At 31.5% G+C, this 14415-nt stretch overlaps 1 protein-coding gene across 1 annotated transcript in view; it reads right to left on the bottom strand.

Annotated features, from left to right (window-relative positions):
• The window catches only part of LOC133203487 (uncharacterized), a 31830-nt gene extending 26627 nt beyond the window's left edge, over positions 1-5203 (bottom strand). Inside the window, exons 1-2 of the mRNA XM_061339263.1 lie at positions 5190-5203; positions 1901-2094 (exon numbers count right to left, since the gene is read on the bottom strand). Coding sequence (XP_061195247.1) covers positions 1901-2094; positions 5190-5203 — 208 coding nt within the window. The remainder of the gene's footprint in view (positions 1-1900; positions 2095-5189) is intronic.
• Between the last annotated feature and the right edge of the window lie 9212 nt (positions 5204-14415).

Raw genomic sequence — 14415 nt, forward strand, 5'->3', positions numbered from 1 at the left:
TAGGAAATAGTCCAAAGAAAAAAGTATAAAAAGTATATGGTACATTTTTATTGCAAACTGTACTCTAGCCTTATTACCAGTACTTCATTGTGATTTTTATACCTTAATTTTCCGTGATCAATAGTTATATATATATATATATATATATATATATATATATATATATATATATATATATATATATATATATATATATATATATATATATATATATATATATATAGGGATGTCAACGAGTACCCGGTTAACCGGGTACTCGATCGAACGTCCGAGTATCGAATACTAAAAATGGTATTCGGTTACTCGGAAGTATATTTTTTTCTTATTTCAAAGTACATATTTTTATCAAAAACTTATCAAAAAATTACTTAAATATTCATACGGTAATTAGCGTGTCGTCATCTACACCTGTAAAACATCTGTTATCGCCTGTGGCTGTGTATATACAGTAATTAATGACCAATCATCTGGTACACAGCAGTTCTCTCCTATTGTGGTCCCTAATTTTTGGATGGCTTCAATGATTGTTTTCAGAAAACATCGTTTAAGTATGGTTTATTATAGTCAAATCGTTTTTAAATTATTTAATTAATATACGGTAGCGAAATCGGACATGCATAGAAATACAGCTACCCTCTTCAAAAGTGAAGAAATATTTAGAAATAACTAAAGATTTAAAAAAAATTGAAAGTCAGTTTGCGTAGTAGGTTTCATGGGAAACAACCAAATTATGAAATAGTTAGATTAGCGATCCCAAGAACGTCTTTTCCTTCTCTTTCGTTTGTCTAACATCACAAAACTGCCTAACAGATTGTCCTTTTGCGTTGATGATATAGGTCCTAAACAAGAACTGTAAACCATTTTTATTTTTTTATGCATTAATTGTGTCTTTTGAGTTTATTTGATAAATAAATTTGGTACCAAAAATCATTTCCCTTTGACTCAGTTGTTTATATACATTTATAAGCGTGATAAAACAGCTTTGGGATTTAACAGAGCTTTACCGGGCTCAAGAAAATTATCACACTGTCTTGTATTTTCATTTTTACCGAGTACCCGGGTACTCGATCGGAAAAACGTCCGAGTAACCGATTATCAAAAATTGACCGATTTGACATCCCTAATATATATATATATATATATATATATATATATATATATATATATATATATATATATATATATATATATATATATATATATATATATATATATATATATATATATATATATATATATATATATATATATAAAATTGAATTCATTGAAATAAGACTAGGACTGAGATAAATGATAGGAATGTATTATCTAATTATTTGATTTAAAAAAAAAATTCAAAAAAATTTCCCGATTTGTATTGTTTCATTGGACTTTTTAGTTTGATTGCTGTTCTTTGTTTCCACATTACATCTGAAGTTATTATTTATGAATATATAGATTCTTATCTTTTGATTATGTTATTTTAACTTTCATATGTACGTATGCTATTTAATATATATATTGAAATGTGTAATATTTACTAAAGAGAAAATAATGCATGTACAAAAATAGTTTGGATGGCTTTTACAAAGCCGTATCATGCTCTGTAATGTCTAGTGACTACTTCTACAATAACAATTGTGATGTCACACTATATTTTCCCGTCTCTACATTCTTAGTGACATCAAATACAACTGACGTAACAAATATCTGTTACTAATGTATAAGGGATATTTCTGACTAGGATTACTGTGGAAAATACTTAATATGGGTAGAGGAAAATGTATCACAATGTATGTAATAAAAAGGTTATCAGTCTGATGTGGCTCTGACGGTCCGCTCTATCGCAAAAAGACCACGTCCGATATTCAGTTAATAACCTGAAAATAATAGAATCTTTGAAAGGAATGTATATACAAACTCCCTGCGGCCTTTGCTGCATAGGTCAAAGACTGCTGAAGGCGTGATCTTGGCCAGGGCTTTGGAATCAAGTTGTCAGAGTCCCCAATGACGGAAAAGATCATATTTGGGAGCGACTTCGAGTAGACTTTTGTCACGAAAGACTTTATTCGCTTTCTCCACTCGTCCCTCTCCATTTCCTCCGAAATACCATTCCTAAAAGTTAATACATTTAACATTAGTGGCATGTATATAGCTAATATATAATAAGTTATTCAAAATATTTTTAGTTGTGTGTGTGTGTGTGTGTGTGTGTGTGTGTGTGTGTGTGTGGTGTATTACATTATTTTATTGCAGGTTTCATGGACACAGTTAGATAGAGATTTTTCTTTGAGCTTGTTAGTCAATAGGATGTGATCTATCATGATTACAATATACGTCCGATGTTTTACCCACAGTGCCAATGCAATTTTTGAAACGTGGTTATCTTTAGTAAAGCTTCTTGATCAATTAGTTATTAAGAATTTCATTTGCAAATACTGGGAAGAGTGAAAAGAATTGTTTGTCTCTTCTCATTCATGCGTAAAGTCCAACGGGTCAGGCCATATAGGCCATAATTAGAGTAATTTAACGGTTAAGCATTAGAAACTGAAAAATAGTATAGGATTTGATCGAAGGTTTATTTGGAGATATAAAATTTTATACATTATCTTTCTGATCAACGATGATCTTCCTGATGCACTATTTTTTTTTTCTTTTGCAGTAATGGTACTGTGTTTTTTAAAATGTGGCGCTAATGAATTCAACTGGGCAGAGCATTTAAAAACTGATATATGATTTTGAAGAATTTCCTCCTTAGAGAGGGAACTATGAGTATAAGTTAGATTACCACTTGCAGAATTAAATCCAAGTTCTTCTAAAATACAATTAAAATAATGAGCCTTGCTGGGACCAGTTCATATTGATCGTGTAATCTATCTAATAATTTTCACTTCTGAATTATCGAAGACAGAAAGATAGATTGTTTTCGTATTGCCTCTCAGCCTTTTTATGCGAGACATCAATCTGATACTTTAAATCTATTCTGACAAAGTATCAAAGTCTTCTTTTTCATGTTTGATTCATCGTCTGGCATAATCTTTCATAAAATTCATAATATTTATGAAATTATGATGTCAGTTGAAAGATTGGGGATTTTTCTAAATTTTGGTCCTTTTAAAATAAGTGATTGAAGGTTCGCATGACCGATTATATTCAGTAGTAATCAAGCAGTAATTAAGCGTTCACCAGGACTATTGTTGTAGTGTGAAGAAGAACATGAAATGATGGAGGATTATGTTTCAGATGATCGATATCTAGACACTCTAGAGTTTTTCTTCGTAATTAAAAAGTTTGGAAGCAATAGTTGATGTTTATTTGTAAGAAATACAAGGTGTGGACTTCAGCTTTACATATGGTGGAGTACGAGACTGGACCTTTTTTTAATTGAAAAATTATTAATATTTACTGCGTCAATTTTTTTTTTTTTTTTTTTGGCAAATCATAAGGGAAAATAATCGAAAATGTAATGCAAGCAGTTTTTAGTTAACAGTGTGTGTGTGATAGATAAATGTTTATTGTTTTTCATAATTATAACCTGTATTCGGCTGTGGCTGATCATGAATGATTCCACCCTTTATATCTAGATAAAGTAATAAAGTAAAACTGACACAACGGATTAATGCAAACAATTAATCCGTCGTGTCAGCTCCTATAACCTTTTAATACTATTTATTAACTCAACTATATAAATAATACATTACTAAATATTTAATCAGATTTCTTTAAGTACTCTGAAGAAGATATTGAAAAGATGCTTGATTTTCTGATTGAAAATATCTATGTAATGTTTGAGGATCAAGTCTTCCAACAATCTTTCGGAATTCCCATGGACCTTCAACTCGACATTTAGATATATCAACAACGTATTATCAATTAAAAATAAATAGTTACTTCCATTTACATTTCGACTCGATATATCCCAGTGGATATTTTACTAGAAAAAGACTTTAATGGTAACCTAACAATCAAACTATGATAAACGGGATGAATTCAACTTTTCTATCGTCAACTTCTCTTACTTATGTAGCAATATACCCTTTTCACTTGAATACAGGGTCAATACAATGACATTGTCAGCAAATACATCTATCAGTAAATCGAATGCTCACCGACGTTCTTCATATTAATTGTTAGGCCATTATTTACACACTGAACTGTCTACGGAATTTTACGTTATTTTCCGATCATGACAAGGAGCACACGGCGGGTGTGACCCGTGGACAGGGGATGCTTACTCCTCCATGGCAACTGATCCAATCTCTGATGTTTTTAGAGGTTAGTGGACTGACTGGGAGTGATTACTGTTCATTATCGTTATACCAGGATTTTTCATATAACATATTTTGTTTAAAGAGAGATATGTTACATGTTACACAATGAACTTTTCTATACATGCACAAGAGTTCTATACTCAATTTCAATTATACTTATTCCTCCCAAACTTTCTTTGATAAAAAGATACAATAATTTATACATTTTAAGGAACAACTTTTTTTTCTTATTGAAAAGGCAGTCCTACCTTTTAATAATGGAAAAAGGGATATATATTCATTGATATATATTTTGAGGAATGAAATCGCATGTGAACATAAAGGGAAAAGACCCTTAAAATAAAGAATATAGTTTTTCTGGGGTATCCATATATATGTTTTTTGCCTATATATTTTTTAATTCTCAATAAATGTTAAAAACGTTGAATTTGTGATGCATGTATAATCGATCTCCACAATATTTTACAGATGAAGAATACTACCCATAATCAGTTTTTCTTTTTTGCTGGTTTTTCTTTTTTTTTTTTCTTTTTTTTTTTTTTTTTTTTTTAGTGAGCAATTAGGGTAGTTAGGGTTTTTTATCTTGCCAACAGCCAACGGAAAACGTCACACAGGACCTCCATTTTTAATGACAGTGACTTCCACTACTAATGCGAAGTAACAGTCACTACTTATGTTAACATCTTAGGTTTGACGAGTCACCGGGAACGAAAGTAGAAGCCAGTATCTCCCTTTCACGAGGACAATTTACAAACTTTCTCAGGTTGGAATGATAAAATATAACCGTTATTATTGATATTAATATCAAATGATAAAAACTTTTTACTCAGCCCCTTGAAAGTGTGGGGGGGAGGGGGGATTTTATACATGTAGCTTAAAAAGAAAACATTAATGTTGAAGAAGTTGACTTTGCTTTAACTATGATAAATTCTTACTTACTTCATGTCCGCCATGTAGAATGAAAGTTTCAAAATAATATTAATAGATAATATTTTCCTTTCTTCCTCAAAATTTATTTCTCCAATAATAATATACTGCACTGGAAGGAAGAGCTCACTTGATTTTTTCGTCTGGATTATTGATATAATCGCGACAGAAAAATACAGAATTTGTTTTCGAAGAAATACTGGGATATCAGTTTGAATCTCAGTGTTCAAAAGATAAAATTTTAAAACATTACACATCACAAATAATGCTGAGTCACATAAAACTCACTTTAATCCACGTTTTAAAAGGCATCATTTGATAGAAATTCCTTTGTTTGTCATTCCGTGTATTTTGTTCCTAAACATGTATGTTCGCGCATTCTTGGTTTAAAAGAAAAACAACTTTTTTTTCCTTATGATTTACTTATAATTTATTTTTTTGTCAATCTTCCAATACTTAAATGCATAAATTGAACATGACTACGTCAAATTTATCTTGGAAGCTACTAACCAGAATGACTTGATACATCGGCAATATAATTATGCTCATGTATAAGTTAATGAATTATGGTCTTACAGCAAATATCACCCCTGCCCCCTAAAAATATTGTCTAAGCACTTGCCACAAAAGCAGTTCTTGATTAGATAATTTGTGATCTTGATTTAAGATCATATTTTTATCTCCGATGCCAAATTCATTGTCATTACATATACTTACAGGTAACTTGCTATACAGTGTGTAAAAGTATTTAATGATGTTACTTTTTAAATAAGAACCTTTTATCTTTCTCAAACGATCGATTTTAATGATAATATGTTTCAAATAATCATTATTATATGGGATGGATTACATTCTTGATTTATAATATGAAAAATTTCTAGCCCTTAACATGTTCTGCTGTCTAAAAAAATCACATATACAGAATGTTATTTCTCCGATTATTTAGTTACGTTTGTTTTGATTGTTTTCTATCATTTTATTATGATTTTAGGAAATGTTATATAATGTAATCTCACTCTGGTAAATTTATATTTTCTGCCATACTAAGTGTGTTTTGTTTCTGTTTTTTACTATCTACTCTATAATATATAGTCGATACAATAACCTTGTCAGCAAATACAATCTATCATTAAGTCAAATGCTGACTGACTTTTTCATACTAATTGTTAGGCCATTATTTACACACTGAATTGTCGACGGATTTTTGCGTTATTTCCCGATCATGACAAGGAGCACACGGCGGGTGTGACCGGTCAGCAAGGGATGCTCATTCCTCCTTGGCACCTGATCCCACCTTTGATGTTTCCAGAGGTCTGTGTTTGCTCTGCTTCCAATCTGTATTGTTTTCATGGACTTTAAGCTTGGATACTGTTTGTTATCTCCAAATTTTATATACCTTTTTTAAATCCCAAACAATATTGTAGTTCTTCATTGGTTGGATAAAGGTTTCATCAAGTCGTGGCGAGATTGAGGAGAATGAGTTATCAATATAAAGGATATTAAAGAGATCAGAATGAGTTATCAATTCAAAAGCATGTTAAGGAGATCAGTATGAATTATTAATATAAAAGAAATAAAAGAGTTTAGAAAAGTTATCAATATAAAGGAAATTGAAGAGTTCACAATGAGTTATGAATAAAAAAGAAAATTAAGGAGAACGGAATGAGTAATCAATATAAAAGACATTAAGGAGATCAGAATGAACTATCAATAGAAAGGATATTAAGATTATAAGTAGTTATCAATATGAAAATCACTAAGGAGATTAGAATGATTCTCACTATAATATATGTTAAGGATGTTAAGGAGATCAATATGATTAGTTAATATAAAGGATATTAAGAATATCAGAATTAGCTTCAAAACAAAAGACAATAAAGCTGAACGGGACTCGTAAATAGGCATTCGCCGTATTAGTTTTCCAATCTCCAATATCAGCACTGGGGTACACACCTTCGCATACGTTACACCTGACTACTTTATTATCGTGGGTACCTGCGTGGAACGGACGATACGTGTTCGTGTTAGTTATCTTACATTTCAATAGCTTTGTAGAATACGTCAGTCTACACAGGTGAACACCGATTACAATGAACCGTGACTAAGTGAACGGCTTATAAATGGGTCTCTGATATAACGAGAGGATACGACTAATATGGCAGACAAATTCCTTTGATGAATCATGTTCAACTTTAAGGAGAACAGAATAAGTTGTCAATAAAAAAGGATGTTAAGGAGATCCGAATGAGTTAACAAGAGAAAGGATATTCAGAAAATCAGATTTAGCTTCAATACAAAAAACATTAAGGAGAACAGAATGAGATATCAATTGAAGGGATTTTAAGAAGATCAGAATGACTATAAAAGAATTAAAGAGATCACAATGAGTTGTCCAAAAGAAAGGATGTTATAGAATGAGATACCAAAAGATAGGATATAAAGGAGATCAGAATGAGTTATCAATAAATAAAAGATTAAGAGGATCAGAAAGAGTTATCAATATAAAGGATATTAAAGAGATCAGAATAAGCAATTAATAATTAAGATTGTTTTTTTTTTTTTTTTTTTTTTTTTTTTTTTTTTTTTTTTTTGGTCTATTTGTAGAATAGAGGAAAGTTATCTTTAAAAGATGTAACTTTAAAAAAAAATCATTTTACGCACCAACAAATAATATCATCGTTGAGTTTTTGTATATATAGGTGTAGTAGTTTTTAAACCAGAATATAAATTGTCTAGACGTGTCAACATCTTTCTTTAAACAACTTTTAAAGTGACGTGAAATTTGCTACAATTTTGATTTTCTTTTAATTCTAGAATCCTGAGGACGATCCTCTCGCCTTCTGTATAATGCAGGTTACATTTGTTGAAATTATGTACATAACTTTGTAAGCAGGACTAAGGCTTGAAGGGGTTGTTATTTCAGGTTCATTTTCAATCAAATCATAATGTGGCTTAGCTTGGTAAACATTATGCTCTTAGTTCCTGGATTAAAAATAAAAAGTAAGGCAGGCTTATAAGGCCTGGCATATTTAAAGTTTTGGGTGAAAAGAAGGCTAAGAAATAAGTTTGTCATTGATGATAAATAATGATAAACCTGTCTTGTGTTTCAAGGTCAGCTAGGCGGGTTAAGATAGCAATCACAAGACTTAAGGAAGTAAATATTTTATCGATGCCGTATCTGTTTTTAAAGGATGTCACATAATGGGAATTTCTTGTTAAGCAGAGTAGTTAAAAAGATGTTCTTTTCGTAGTTATGATATAATGTAGTTTGTCTTCTGGTATCATTATTTAAGAAAAGAACAACTTTTTCAGTGAACATGGTGTTATGAATAACATTAGAACAGCAGACATATCCCATGACGCCCGTTCCCTGAAACAACTTTGTTTATTACTTATACATTGTATTTGTATTCTGTGATGTCAGGAATGTCAGAGGAAATCCTGATCTGGATAAAAGCACGGCTGCTTGTCTTCACTGGGAAAAAACTGAATCCCAATAATCAGCACACTTGATCAAATCACCTTATTTCAAATAAAAAACATACAGCTTACATAATATTTGCTTCTTAACCCCCGTTATCTGGCTATAATGTACAAACCGCATCGTCTTCAACATTCTCGTATATATTATTTTGTTTTGACACATTTGTGACGTCATCATTCATAGTATTGAAACTCTGTGAGAAAAATAAGATTATTTTTTGAAAGAGAATGCTTTTATCTTTTTTTAAACATAAAAATGTTTTCTAAAATCCATTTTAAGAGCTAAAATCGATCTTGAAATAGATACGAAAATTTTGCGTTGAACTCAAAACACCCAGACTTGAAATGTTATCGTTTTTTGTAACTAATGCCCAAAAATGTACAGATAAATTAAGATTTTTCAGCTCCGTTTAATTCGGAAAAAGTTTTATTATTTAATTAAATACATTGATCAAAATTAGTTATAAACTTTAAAACACATGGATCAGCTACTATTTGAGAAGTTTGATCTTTGTGAGTGTAGAAACATAGAGAAAGACACTGCATTCAAAGCTATATGAATACAACCGTTGATTGCAGGTTCACAGAGGCAGAAAAAAGAGAGTATGCAAATCTACATATGTATATGTATGAAATGAAATATGAAGATAACGAACAGTAATCAATCTCAAAAAAAAAAATCCATAGAAAAATAAAAATTGGAGCAGAGCAAACACTGTCCTCCAAAAAAAAAAGGTGGGAAGAAGTGATTTGGAGGATTTACCATCCCCTGTCGACCTGTCACACCCGTTGTGTGGTCTTTGTCATGATCGGACACACGGAAAAATCCGTAGACAATTCAGTGTGTAATAATGACCAAACAATTAGTATGAAAAACGTCTTTCATCATTCGCTTTAATGACGGATTTTATATGCTGACAAGGTCATTGTATTAACCAAAGAATTTGAGAAATCATGAATTCAAACTAAACTGTTGATATCCTTTTTTCATCAACTTGTTTGTCAATAGCTTGCCTCGTTTTAGAAATTTAGAACATGTTCGTGCATATTGAATTAACTGGGAGATATAAATCCCATAGGCAGCTGATAAATAAAGATGTATTGCTACATAAATAAGGGAAGTTGACAATGGAAAGGTTGTCACATTTGTCATAAAGCTTTGTCGCTAGGTTACCATAAACCCATTTAAAATACCCAGATATGAAAAAAATGTGTCAGACTCTGTTGTTTCTTTTATTTCAAGTTCACTTGGATATATCGAGTTGACATATAAATGGAAATAACTATAATTATCTGATAATACTTCCTCGATATATCTAAATTTCAATAAAAAGTTTGATCTTCTCATGTATGAGTTTTTGAAAAAAACTCTGCTTCATATCGACAACTTATTGTCAATTAACAATGGTTATTTCCATTCTTATGTCGATACGATATATCCCGGTGAGCTTGAAATAAAAGATAAGAGTCTGACACATCGATGTTATATTTAAAGGTAATCTAACAACCAAGCTTTATGATAAACGTGAGGACTTTTACTTTTCAATCGTCAACTTCCCTTACTTATTCAGCAATATACCTTCATCACCTGCATACGGGGTTTATATCTCTCAGTTGATTCGATACGCAAAATCATGCTTTACGTATGACCAATTTCTGAACGAGGTAAATTATTGACAAACAAGTTGTTGAAACAAGAATATCAGCAGTCTCGTTTAAAGTCGTCATTTCGTTAGTTCTATTATCGATACAGTGATGTTGTTATCAAATGCAATTTATCATTAAGTCAAATGCTGACTGACGTTTTTCATACTTGTTAGGCTATTATATAAACACTGAATTGTTGACTGATTTTTCCGTTATTTCCTGATCATGACAAGGAGCACACTGCGGGTGAGACCGGTCGGCAGGGGATGCTCACTCCTCCATGGCACCTGATTCCATCTCTGATGTTTTAGAGGTCCGTGTTTGCTCTGCTCCATAATTTGTATTGTTTGATTGACTTTTTAGCTTGAATACTGTTTGTTATCTCCTTATATTTCATATACATACAAACATTTGTCTGTGTTTATTACGGGGCGCAATTGGTACCCATGGAAATTCCGACAGATTGTTGAAAGACCTGATCTCCAAGAACTACAGAGATTTTGTCAATCAGAAACTCTAGCATCTTTTTATTATCTACTTCATAGTACTTGTTTGTACAATCAGAATGTTTTTTAATAAAATAGTTTTGTAAATGACCAATGACAAGGTAAGTAAATTTACAAGTACCATTTAGTATCTAACGTATAGAATTAATATGATCAGAGTAAGTTTCATGACCTTGTAAGAACCATGGTAATTTATATGATGTCAAAATCATAGAAATGCAACCTGATTCAGAACCGAGACTAAATATCGAGAAAACTCATCATATCACTAAAAGCCTTATTACGCACTCCTTCAGCAGGCTATTTTTTTTTAAATTTAGCCCTTTATTGGGGGAAAATGTCACATACTTCCTTTTTTCTTCCTGCAATTGTACTTTTCCAGGGCTGGAGGGTAATAAGCGAATCGTTAAAAATACGTGTTCGTCGTTTATTGCCACTTTATCCATTTTAGAAATCCAGAAAAGGTAGGTCGATCAGATCCAGGATCCGAAGTAAGACGGTTTGAGTTTAAGACAGGTGGAACTTATAGTTACATGCATATGTACTTGGGAATGGACGTACATGTACATGTTCTCCAAACATTTTAGTCTGTTCACTAATAACTATTCTGAAAAAAAAAATTAGGTCAGAAAAAGCATCTGAAACAAGCTATTTATTTAAATAATTATAATCATTATATATAGGATGATTACCAGTTGCAATTGCACAAAAATCAAGATCCGGAATAAATGGAAAAATTATACTTTATGTATTTTTCTGCAATTACATGATTTATATAGTTACCATTCTAAAATGCATCACTTGTGCAGGTTTTGTCACAGTGGGTCTTACAGTTACCTGAGAATTAGCCTGCTCAAAACTGCATGGTTACTTAGGTTGAAAAATAAATTTGGTCAGATCCAAAATACCATCAAGTCTGGTAATGTGTATCCCAAAGATGCACCAACTATGTAAATATATATATATATATATAACCAACTATGTAAATATATATATATATATATATATATATATATATATATATATATATATATATATATATATATATATATATATATATATATATATATATATATATATATATATATATATATATATATATATATATATATATATATATAAGCACTAAAAACCAACACTGTATATCCTAAGTGTCGGATCTACTAAGTAGATACAAGGTCACGGATGGAAATTTATATAAAACACTAAAACTGACCAACGACCTGTCCCTTCCTCAGGACAAAGAAAAAAGTTAAGAAGTCATAAAAACAAAGGAAATAGAGAAGCAAAAACAACTAGCACTACTACTAAACTACCAAACACTAAATATTTACAATGTTACATGTTTAATTTGGAGTTTATAAACAGTTGTGAACCGGATTGTAACAAACTAGTTCATTCCCTCTATATAGTGTAAACTTTACCGTTAATTCGTATTAGCAATCCTGGAACAACCTACCCAAATATTTACAGCTTACATTTTTGTTTATTTCTTTTTTCCGATTTCCAAATTTATAATATATCCAAATTCATATTTCAAAGTTGTCCTTCCATATTATCTTTCTTTAATTTCTTTTTATCATGTAGAGTTACGCTATTTTGAGAGAATAAGACAATGTACGATTTACTGTTGGTCGTAATTAATTAGCGATAATTAATTCGTTCAATTATGTAAATCACACTTCACCCGATAGACCGGACGCAATTCATAGCGCTCCGGATTTCTTTGTTCACAACTGTTTATAAACTCCAAATTAAACATGTAACATTGTAAATATTTAGACTTTTTTCATACCAATTGTTAGGCCTTTGTTTTTGTACTGAATTGACTACGGATAATTCCGTCTACCTGATCAATACATGAGGTTCACCGGTCAAAAGGGGATGCTTACTCCTCCTAGGCACCTGATTCCACCTCTGAAACTTCCTGGGGTCTGTGTTTTATGCCCTCTTCACATATTTATATTGTTTATGGATTTTTTTTTAGATCAATCACTGTTCGTTATCTTTACCTTTTACATTATAGGAGAATTACATGTCATATATGTACATATCAATGTCTCAAAATTAATTCTGTCTGTCTAATACACATTACATTTGTACTCTTTATCATAACATATTAATCATTTTATTATGTTAAGGATTGCAAAAAATTTTAAATACCTTTCATCTTGCTCTTGAAATACCTCGTTATAACAATCATTGATAAAATGGAAAGAACAAGCACTGTAAGACAATCAAAATGATTTCAGTCGTGCGAAACGCCTAAGATTCAGTCTGTATGGTCATTACAGACGCTTCAGTGATCACCTTGGTGGATGAGAACATACAGTGAGTGCAAGTGTCACCCGTACATCCTGCTGTAAAACCGGAAACCGGAAGTAACCGTCAATTGGTCATTTCGGTAATCACCAGCTTTTGCAGGAGAAAAAAATAGTGATTTTATGAGCATTTTTTAAATAATTATAAATTTACACCCCCCCCCCAAGATCCAAACACAATAGGTATAGTAAATTGCTCTAAACGTACAGGTAACTGAAACCTTTATTGTAAATACCTGCAAACAATTCCTAACAACCCATATCAAGTTTTTGTGTGTACCCTATAAATATGAATGTTATAATATTTTGTTTAAATTGATAACATCCTACGTGTACTACAAACAGTAGTGTGCTTTACTTGTCTGTACTGATATGAGCTGATGTCGTTTTCAAATCTGAAATCCTACATTTTCATTCCTTCTGGAGTTGAACATAGATAACGCCGATCCCCTTACTGCTACATTAACATTCTGGATCTCAGTAAGTACCTCATCGACATAATCTTTTATATTTTTACAGGGGAAGCTAACACCTATACACAGTTTATCTTTCACTTTCTCCATTGCAGTTCCAACAGCGTAGACAGCATTCTTAATATGTATGTACAATACGCTGATATTTCGGGGAATGTCTCCAGATTTGTCTCTGTAAATGTTTTCTTTTTTTTTTGGGGTGGGGGGGGTGGGGGGGGGGGGCAATCGACGTCTTTCAAACATTCCAGTAGGACTGCAATGGAACGAGTTGGCCCAGAAGTCCAGAAACTAGTCATTACAAGACTGAACATCTGGTTTAAGAGAGGCTAAATAAGGACAGAAACCCTCCACGACCGATCGTGTCTCAAACTTAGCCTTCCACAAAATTTCATCTACAATGTCTTGCGTTTCATCCCAATCTTCACTAGCTAAGAACACAACACTGTTATAGTTACCCTTCTTCATTTTTTAATAACAACGACTTCAAACTAAAGTCCGTGCCAAAATGCAAGAATCAGAAGTGGTTCTCTTCATTTTATTGATCACATCAACTGAGTTTTGTTTGTATATAGATTTATTGCCACATAAAAAAATCACATAAAATATTAAATAACAAGAACATGAGGGTGGAAAAACGATTTTTTTAAAGAAAGAAACTGCTGATAATATACAATGATTATGTGAAATCATCTTTTCTTAAATTATTTGTTTCTTCCGTGCGACAAACTTTGAAAATTAAAAATATTGAGTGCACAACTAGGTGTGATGATATTTATTTCTGCTACGTTTCATAAATATTTTAGTAATC

The sequence above is a fragment of the Saccostrea echinata genome, unplaced genomic scaffold (genome assembly GCF_033153115.1).
Source record: "Saccostrea echinata isolate AGI-Se365-2 ecotype Australia unplaced genomic scaffold, CSIRO_AGI_Sech_v1 ptg000051l, whole genome shotgun sequence".
Classification (NCBI taxonomy): domain Eukaryota; kingdom Metazoa; phylum Mollusca; class Bivalvia; order Ostreida; family Ostreidae; genus Saccostrea; species Saccostrea echinata.